This window comes from Triplophysa rosa, linkage group LG16 (assembly GCF_024868665.1).
Source record: "Triplophysa rosa linkage group LG16, Trosa_1v2, whole genome shotgun sequence".
Classification (NCBI taxonomy): Eukaryota; Metazoa; Chordata; class Actinopteri; order Cypriniformes; family Nemacheilidae; genus Triplophysa; species Triplophysa rosa.
Window position 1 is genome coordinate 5,306,097 of NC_079905.1, and position 10,443 is coordinate 5,316,539.

Genomic DNA, 10,443 nt, shown 5'->3' on the forward strand with positions numbered 1-10,443 from the left:
AAACTTTTATCTATGTTGTTTCTTTGTCACCTCCTAAAAGGCAAACAGACTTTTATAATAGCAACAGCCTACAACGAAAGTGTCCCGGTGAAATTCCGATCGTGTTTCATTCACAATAGTTAAGATAATTATGCTATTCAAAAAGATTAATGTGTGTTTGACTTTGTGACAAAAGCATTTTATTTGTCTTGATTTGGGATGTAACTGAGAAGACATCACAAATGTGTTTTTATTGATTTAATTATTTATTTTTATACAGGTGCACACTTTACCTTAACATTTATTACGTTACAAAGCTTCATTATAATGATTTATAAGTATGCATTTTTTAGACTTCACACATTGTAACTTTACAAATCTACTAATAAAATTTTATAGTAATGAAGTTACCGAATCATTGACATTGCACATTACTGTGAATTCTGAGACAAAAGAACATTTTTAATTTGGTAAACATTTTAACACAAGAAGTAGGCTTACCTTGACTTAAAATGAGCTCATTTTAATATGCCCATAGTCATCACAAAGCACTTTAATCTGATCATTCACATTAGCCTATGTGTAGTATTTCTGCAGAAACATCAAGTGGAAAGCGTCATAGAAATCAAAATGTATTATGAACAAATCAATGTAGGCACTCATGTGGTAAAAACAGGAGATACCTAGAGATATGAAGCAAGGTGGATTTATGGGTTTTTATCTGTATAATTTTCATTGTACAAGGTCAACCACAGCTATATTTTAACATTTTAAACACATGACATGGGGAAATCAGGGGCTCTCCAAATGTTCATCCCACTACTAGTGAGATATTCAGCATTTAACTGACTACAGGCACCACACAACACGCCGTCCATCTGCCCATTAACTGTTACCATGAAAGCCAGTGTGCTGTAAGTCACTGTGAGCGCAGACATCTTAATCACAACAGCATCACCAGACAGCTGAACTGAAATGTTATTGTTCAGTTGCTTTGGTAGAGCAACTTTCATTCCATTGACCTGAAAATGGAGAGACAAAGATGGCATATTGTTTTATAAACAGCCAAGCATTTTTGTGTGTTTCTAATTTTATAGCAATAGTTTGGGCAGGGCCCTTTTCTGTTCCAAACTGACAATACATTGCACAAAGCAAGGAACAAAATGAAATGTGATTCAGTCAGTCTAGTGTGGAAGAACTTGACTGGTCTGCATAAAGCCCAGACTTGAACACCTTTGGGATGACTTGGCTATGAGCCAAAAACATATCACCCGAACCTATTATTGACACAGGGGTACAGTCATTTCGGAACAGTAAAGGAGCCTTTCAACAAAATGGTGTTGTTTGCTATAGCATTAAAGGATTAGTTCACCCCAAAACAAAAAAAATCTGTCATCATTTATTAACCTTCTTGTCATTTCAAACCTGTATGACTTTCTTTTTTCTGCAGACCACAAAAGAAGATATTTTGAAGAATGTTGGTAAATGAAAACCGTTGATCCCCATTAGTCTCACGTAGCCAGACCTTCATACTGAAGGTCTGAAACTTATCGCCGCTTTCTTTGGCCAAGGCCCTCCCAAGAGGCCATATGACTGACCGGTAAAGCAACCAATCACGTTGCATTTTGTGTCGCGTCATGTTTAGAGGCATGGAAAGTCGCCGCAGTAACAGACCGGTGTACATTCACGAACGTGTCAAAATTAACAGCAACAAAATGATTTTAAGTTTATGCCGTAAACCTCGCATACTTTTAATAATTAAGCGTTTAGTCGATTGTGATGAATTCTTATAGAAACACGTATGCACATATGCTTAGTTTGTCGTTTTAAACACGACAACGTACTTCTTCGATCAGACGACTTCGTGTTGTTTCCAGGCGGACCGTTAACCAATCAGATGACGACTTCGAACGTGCTGAAGTGTTTCCATAAAAGTGTGCCTCAGGCATCAGATGTCTAGCCAATGGTCTGTGGGAGTGACGTCTGAGGCTGAGACTATCCCCATTGACTTGTATTGGTTTTTTGTCCATACAATAGAAGTCAATGGGAACCAAGGTTTTTGGTTACCAACATTTTTGAAAATGTCTTCTTTTCTGTTCTGCAGAAGAAAGAAAGTCATACAGGTTTGAAAATGTCAAGAGGGTGAGTAAATGAGGACAGGATTTTTGTTTTTGGGGTTAACTATTCCTTTAACATTTGTTTTGATTGGAATTACTAGATAAGCATGTTTATTAAAAGAGGGCGTCCCAATACTTTTCTCCTCATAGTGTACATATAAACTTTATAACTATATTAAAAACTTACCCATGTTGAAAGTTCTCTGTTCACAGAAATGATGCCACCCTCATAGAAGACATACACAGCAGCCACACCCTTGAATCCGGTTTCTCCACACATCAGCACTTCCACTACCGCACGGAACCATTGAGCGTCCAGAGCATCATTACACACTTTCACTATCTCATATGCTCCAGTTTCTGCAAGGCCACCACTTATTCCACTAAAAAGAGTTATAGAGCCTCCTGCCTCTATGAGACACTGCGCGGGGTAACACCCGCGGACGCCATTTTGGATCTGGCATATTTCATAGCCGTTACATTTAATAAATTCACGTGTCACTTCACCAGAGGGTTTGCAAGTTATGAGTTTATAGCAGCCCTCTTGAACTTCAGATTCTCCAATCTGTAAAATGGATGTAGTACGATTGCTTATCACATTATTCTTTCCACAAACACTGGGAAGTATGTGCCTTATTTTAATGAATACAAAGATGACTTCCAACCTCGTAGGAAACGCCATTTTCATAACAGCCGCATTTGTCCACTGGTATGCAGCCTGTTCCGTTGAAATAGAAACCAGAGTTGCAGGCGCAGCCTTCCTTGCAGGTGTTTTCATTGCAGGTGATTATGTCGGTTAGCCCGGGGCAGGGTGTGTCACAGATCACAGCACATATCTGGTAGTGACTGTTAGCAGGGCAGGTTAAAGCTGCAAAAGGAAGTGCGTTTAGTTTTGTAAATAACTTTGGAAAGCAACCTCGCATTGATTACTCACGGCAGAACTGTGGTGTTCTCCAGTTTTGGATTGCGACTCCAAAATCCTGGCAGTCAATCACATAGGAACCAACACTTTGGCAGAACATGTCCCGATCTCCCTCACCGATGCAAACATCATACACACATTCGTTGAAGTATGACATGGGGTTTATCACACCGTGGCAGGCTGCGAAAGGCCCTTTAGGATCAGTGATGATACTGCAGTCTTTTTCATAGATTATCTTCTTTTGTGGGTCACAAATCGGACACAAGTTTCCAATGCAGCCGTCGTCACATACGACACCAGCAACAGGCACTTTCCACGCAGCACCGAATGTATTTACATCTGTGGTTTGCTTGCCCTCCGGCAGCTGGTACTCGTCGTTTGGGTTTCCATTGTAGTTTCCACAGAGGCCGCACATTTTATCGCCGTAGTCGCTGGGAACCGTGATCGTGACGCGGTAAATCATATCATATGTGACCTTCAAGCCAAAGTCTGTCGTGATGGCGTAGTGTAAGCCTTCTTGAAAGACTTTGACTTGTCCGTTGAGCAAACTTAAAGGGATGTTGTTCAAGATGTTGTCCACCTGAAAATGTAAAGATCTTATGAGATGTCATATATTTAGTAAATCTACAAAAAAATCCATTTATATGTCTGAATGTGGAATGAATAAGTGCATTAGCCCCACATACAGATAGCTGGTTTGTATTAAAAAGTGGGTCACAAAAAATGACTAAATGCAACTAAGAAATGATCGTACTTAGGATACCAAATGTCAAGTTTGGTCCATGTCATGTTTTTGCATCTATGCAGTTTATTTTTTTAAGGAATATGTTTGGTTAGATCTTGTTTTACCATTTGATGTCCTGAAGCAGTTGACAATCACTAATATTATAAAACAATTAAAGGACACAATGTATTACAATTCCTTACCATTATCTGTTTCAGTTGGTTTCTTCTAAGCACCAAAGTGAGGTTATAAACCTCAACAACCACAACTTTAGCCATGGAAACATCCGGAGAGCTCTGAATTTCATCCCACAAGGCATTCTGCACCACGACCGCGAATGGAGTGAGCTTTGTTCCTAGATGACAGGCCTGAGCTGCCGTGTACGTGCAAGTTCCTTGAAAGTCGTAGGTTTTCTTGTCAAAAGTGTTGTAGTGAGGATCTCCAAAAATGGTACAGGTGGCGGAAGACACTAAACAGACACAAAAACAGAATTAATACACATCCATAACAAAACAAAATCTGCATTTATGATTGTTTTCGTACCTGCTGATGTTCCAGGGGCTGCAGACCCATAACCGTTTTTGTTACCCATTCCTATGCTGTAAAGGCCGAAGGGGTTAGGACCGCTTACCGTATGGAAACCAGAACCTTGAGCATACGTCATCTGAGCCCATGAATATTCACTGGCACCAACTTGCTGCCACTGAGGATTTTGCGGCAGGCGTAACATATCGAACGTGAGTCCATCCAGGTCTTTTGTTTGTGCTATTGCAACGGCTTGGTTTGTAAAGTCAGTTTGACCGTATAGGATGTACGACGTGCCAAAGAAATCGATTGGCAGGATGGTCATCAGAAAAGGCTCGATTGTGTCTCCGTTCTGTCTCGTTCCTCCATTAAATAAATACAAAACCTGGATGACGTTATCGGCGGTGATGTGGAAGGAGTCTGGCCAATATAAGTTAAGGTATAAAGATTCCCCTGCTATCATTTTTATAGGTAACTTTGGGCTGTGACTGTTGATGTTTACTGTAGTTGTTTGCGAGGCTATGATTTGAACCGTGTCGAAACGAAACTGTGGCGATGTACAGTTGATAGGTGCAACCATGAACTCTTTTCCCCAGTTGCTAACAGGAATAAGCTGTTCATACACATGCGAGCATGTCGAATAAAACCAAGCACAACTGTGGCCTGCAAAAACTGCGACGGGTTGCTGGGATTTGATTCTTGAACCTGTGAGATCGTCCTGACTTTGGATCTGCGCGCTTTCCATGGGCATCAGGTTAAATGTGAGTTTGCTTCCTCTTGGGTAAAAAGATCCTTCAAACAGTACCACACCACTGAGCTGGACCTCGATCGAATTTTGAGTGTCATAGTTAACAACCGAAAACTCTTTAAAGGAACCAAGTGGACCCAACATTGGGGTGAAGAGGTAATATTCTGTACCCCAGTCTTCGACAGGGTAGATCAATGATGTGTCAGAGGAGTACAGCTTGTAGTTGAAGGACGACACCAGGATTTTCTGGTCAGACAGCACTTGAACCGTCTGATAGGTTGTTGTGGTGCCACTGATCTCCACACCGCTAGGCAGCTGGAATGTGGCACCCTGACCTGGTTGGATGGTTTGCTCAAAGATTTTTCCCAGAGCAGTTACCTTCACATTGGCGGATAATTTGGAAGGATTTGAAATGTCCAGCATCAGACGAGTAGAGGCGCTGTTAGTGCCCAGTTGGCTGTTCTGCATGAACGACAGAGCAAACTCCGTCCCTGCTGGTCCACCCGAAACAAGTCCTGAGATGAGAATGTAAAGATCAGTAGAAATCTAAAACACAATCTCAATTTGTAACTATTTCATGAGAATTAGTGAAATAGTTCTTTACATTCATATTGTGATACAAAACATTTGATAAAAAAGTGACTGCTTGTGAAATCCAGGCTTAAGTCTTATGATCAAATTTTGAGAGAATGAGCATCAAAGTTTGATTTCAACCATTAATTCCACCATGATTTAAATTTTGACATGGCCTTTCTCAACCAATATTAAAGATATCAAAGTTATATTTTCACAGAATGTTCTTTACATTATAAAGGATGATTTTATGAAACAAAAATCACAAAAAAAATGTCTTGAGATGGGTTTTTACAGACTGGGTCACAAATGGTGAAGTTTGACATGAATAATTAAATTATCTATTTTTAATATGATCTCTTTGATAATATTCATAAAGGAGTTGCTTAATGTAAATCTAATCACACATATTAAATGTACACATCTCTATTTACGTGATATAGTAAAAGTTCTTAAAAATATTATTTATGCTTAGTTTCCAATTCCAATTGATTTGGAATCAGTACTGAGATCTCGAAATCAGTTGAATTTGCAAACAATTCGGTGCAGATTGAAAAATACGAAAGTGAAAAGCAAAACCTTACCACAGAGTACGAGGGCCGCAAAAATACAAAATATTTCTTTCATCTTCACTGTCGTGTTAATCTGAATAAAAGTGGAAAGCAATTATTTATAATACGGTATACACAAAGAAGGCAAGACATCATCACACTTTTATGACAAATGTACATGATGTAGAAATGTTGTCAATGTACTTACCTGCCATGGAGTATTGATCAGAATGGCGCAGGGGGGTTAAATTCTGCTGGTATCATCACCAGGAGCCAATCAGAGATTGGTTGACACCTACAGTATATACTGTATCTTCATATGGTTATTCTGTGAGTCAGCAAATCAGAAAGAATAACACTTGCCACAGTCTGTTTATAATTCTTATAATCTTATAATCTTGCATACAGTACTATATAATGCACTTCACTCATTCTAATAAGATTGACATTACTTCAACTGGCCCCAATTATAGTTGGGTTGGATTTAATTGTGGCTTTACAATTATCCAGAACCTCCACTGTTTCTGTCCAATTGAATCTAAAGTCAAATCAGTCTGACCTCTCACACCTCTCCAGAGAAAAGCACTCATAAAATCCATTAATGTGTCAATATTGGTTTTATGGTTAATAGTCCACTTACATTTTCTTAAACAAATGTATCATAATGCAGCAATATCAAGCAGTCGTAATTAAAAGCATATTAATTTCTTAGTGCCTGAAATGTATATCTGTAATTCTGTTTTGTGTCAAATGTGTCTATTACAACAGCTTTTTTGTGACCTGAATATATGAAAGATGTTACATTCCTAATTTTTGTATAATATACAGTACAATATAATGTATATTTGTGTTATTTGATGTCATTATGCCTGTTCTCACAATACAACCTATATAGTGATGTGATAAAAAACGATAAGAGTTGCTAAAAACATATAAATTCAATTGCTATGAATGAACTCATGCAATACAGTTTATTTAGTGTGACCATTTGAATATAAAGTCTCTGTGAACTTCTACAGGCTGAAAAAGAATTGTATTTATATTCTCCCAAGATGCACAACAGTAATGTTTTTTCTTATGGATTTTTATTAAAGTGACTTAAATATCCTAATTTAACTACGGCATAGTCCTGGTTTAAAGGGATTGTTCACCCCCAAAAAATCTGTCATTATTTACTCACCCTCTTCTCATTTAAAACCTTTATTACTTTCTTTCTTAAGCGGAACATAAAAGAAGATATTTCGAAGAATGTTGTTAACTGGCACCCATTGGTTTTGTGTCCATACAGTAGAGGTGAATATCTTCTTTTGTGTTCTGCAGAAGAAAGTCATACAGGTTTGAAATGACTAGATGAGTAAATGATGAGAGAATTTACATTTTGGGGTGAATTGTCACTTTAATCTATGCCCTGTCTGTGAAACCGGGCCATAGATTCCTGTTTAAATCTGACCATTTCAGAAGAATTCAGGTTTTCCTGGACATTTATGGGACAGCATTCATTTCTGTGGTGAACTAGATCCATTTATCTAATATACAATATCTCTTTATAAACTTGCTTTAATAGAGATAGAAAAAAGCCACTGATGGTTACTCCCTGGTATTTTAATGATTAGGGTGTGCTAACCTAAAACAAACAATAAAGGTCTTATCATTGCATTGCGAGATATGTTTCAGCAAAAATGAAGTAAAAAAGATCCGCATTGATAAATGACCATTGTTTCATATAGGTACAACCCAGAGGCTTCATTAAGCCTTGAACCACTTTGCATAAGCATCCATTTCTATGACTTTAAGATCCTGTTTTTTGGAACACCTTTGTGCTCGAGAAAATAATTTTCAAGAAAAAATAGAATTTGGAAATAAGTACGTGAAAAAATAAAAACAAGTAAAAAGATAGAAAGATAGAAAGACACAGATCTCCCAAAGAGCTATTCAAACCCATCATACATCTTTGATCAAACAGATAGGTGGGCTGGTTCAGAGAATTTACTGAATTCCTTGCTTAGCTGGTCAGACTGGTCACATGACAATGAAGGAAATGAAAGATGATAACCAGTCAGACTGCTCAATGACAGAGACGTTACGGCGACACACAAAAAAGACGCACTAATAGAAAATATTACAAACTATTCTACTTTGGTGTACTTTAGTGACGTTGATTTATTATCATTACGTAGGTTATATTACGTTTACTCATATTTGCTAATCCCAATCAACTCGGTTTGTTTCAGCGTGTGCACGCAAACTGCTGGATAAAGGTGAGTTGATTCATTACACTTATCTGTGAATGACAAGTTCAAACCATTGTAGGTTTAGTTTTGAAAAATGTTAAAAGCTTTTGCTGTGTTTATTGTCAAATAATTATCAGACGATCTGTTACTCTGCAAGTTAATCATTTACATGAGGACACCAGGAAGTTTAGACTTACTTGCAAATATAATGTGATGTATACTGTAACTGTACCTCATGCAATGCCAGGACCTTATTTTATTCTTTATTTATCTGTTGTATTTTCTTTTACAGACCTCACGTCTATGCTCATATACATCAGATATACACAGATCTAGACACAAATCTATATTTATAAAACTTGGACTTATTATAATAATCATATTTAAAAAAAAATCTTCAAGCAACAACACAGTCATGGAGAGGAGGCCCTGCTGCTCATTGTTAGTTTTGGTACTAATGGCATCTGTGGCTTTGAGCTTGATAGGATACAAGCACATTCAAACGGACGTATTAAAGAAAATAACATCTGAATTGATGTTTTCGGAGACGAGTGAAAGGAGAACAAACTTAGATTTAACAAATTTAAATTTAGAATTTCAAAACAAGAAGCTGGAGGTGGACATCATACAGAAGGATTTTCATGACCTTGATGTCGAGATAAAGAAAATGGTTTTGGATCAGCAGAAAATGGCAGAGGAGGTTAAAGCATGCCAGGGTTCATTGGTAAGTAATGAAGATTCATGTTGCAAAAGTGTGTCAAATTTTTGAGTCTTTGGTCGGCAAGACGTACCTAAAAATGTAGATAATTTTGGACACTTCAAAATATTTCAATGCCATTGCAAATACAAAATATCAAATATATTCTGTTAACAAATGATACGACACCTGCTTTTAGATCATTTAATTTTGGCAGATGTATGAATATTCTTATTACAGAAAGGTCAGTGTTATGCAGGACTGACACAATTATCACATGAGCAGATTAATAATGTTATATACAGTACATTGCATTTTGTTCATCATGGGCTGACATGCAAGCTCACTTGTAGAGCAGGTTTCAAAACTAACAAAACAACCAACTGAGCAGGTTTACAAACAAGCGCCACCTCAAATAACAGGTATATATCAGCTCTGTTGCCATTTTTTACAATCTGCCTTTGTGTTGACGTTCCACAGGCCACAATAAATGAGAATATTGCAGGTGTGGAGAAGGAGAAAGCTGACGTTGAAGGTATGATTAAAAAGGGAAAAACACAAACAAAAAATGGGTCGAGAAAGTTAGCTCACTTTTCTTTCTTTTTGTCTGTTTTAGGTAATTTTGCTGCTTCTAAGACAAAGTGGACTGAAGTTATGACAAACCTCCAAAAGAAACTCCAGCAGCCCAGTCCAGTATGTGCCCATTTGAAAATGGGCACAGATGCAAAGTGAGTATAAATATAGGCTGATTTATAAATAAATGTGAGTAAATTAGTCTTGTGTGCAAAATATTAATATTAATTTTTTTTTTACTATTGCAGCGGACAATGCCCTAAAACAGTAATGCAAAACACCACGAAGCAAGAAAATAAGAAGTCTTAATTTAAGAGTTTTATCAAAGGATTTTCAGAAACAGATTTGCAGGCACATTTTCAATAGAAAACCCTTCGTAAACACAAGTGTGCTGTACTGTGTGCACATCTCTGTAGTTTCCCCTGGCCTGTGCTTAAACTTTGTATAATTACTGAATGATGTATATATTAACAATAATCGTCAAGTACTTTGGATTAAAGCATCTGCTAAAAAAATAAAGGTATACCAGTAAGGAGATTTTTTAAAGATGAATAATATGCTTTAGTTAAAATATTTTTGAAGAGGAGGCACTCTGATACATTTTTTTATTAAGCTTGAACGTTGTTTTTATATTCAAAAGCACACTTTGTCAGTGCATGTTAAGACTTATTTTTTATATGATGTTCTGTTTTTATTGGGATATGTCAACAACAATAAAATTGCCCTTATTATTGTAAGGTATTTTTATCATACATTTATGATCACAAACAATTAAAAACAACTCAGATTCTACACAGAAGTTA

General features: G+C 37.2%; 2 protein-coding genes across 2 annotated transcripts; one reads left to right on the forward strand and one right to left on the reverse strand.

Moving 5' to 3' along the window:
• Nucleotides 1-314: 314 nt before the first annotated feature.
• Nucleotides 315-6,434, reverse strand: LOC130566494 (IgGFc-binding protein-like). The gene is made up of 7 exons (XM_057353937.1): nucleotides 6,348-6,434; nucleotides 6,173-6,233; nucleotides 4,286-5,530; nucleotides 3,946-4,211; nucleotides 3,031-3,598; nucleotides 2,762-2,964; nucleotides 315-1,001 (listed from the first exon to the last, which is right to left on the reverse strand). The coding sequence occupies exons 2-7, from the start codon at nucleotides 6,213-6,215 to the stop codon at nucleotides 750-752; spliced, it is 2,577 nt and encodes an 858-aa protein (XP_057209920.1). The 5' UTR covers nucleotides 6,216-6,233; nucleotides 6,348-6,434; the 3' UTR covers nucleotides 315-749.
• A 1,744-nt stretch (nucleotides 6,435-8,178) lies between these two features.
• Nucleotides 8,179-10,363, forward strand: si:ch73-347e22.8 (uncharacterized). The gene is made up of 5 exons (XM_057353939.1): nucleotides 8,179-8,397; nucleotides 8,663-9,094; nucleotides 9,548-9,602; nucleotides 9,684-9,795; nucleotides 9,889-10,363. Exons 2-5 carry the CDS (start codon nucleotides 8,786-8,788, stop codon nucleotides 9,947-9,949), a joined length of 537 nt encoding a protein of 178 aa, XP_057209922.1. The 5' UTR covers nucleotides 8,179-8,397; nucleotides 8,663-8,785; the 3' UTR covers nucleotides 9,950-10,363.
• The last annotated feature ends 80 nt before the right edge of the window (nucleotides 10,364-10,443 follow it).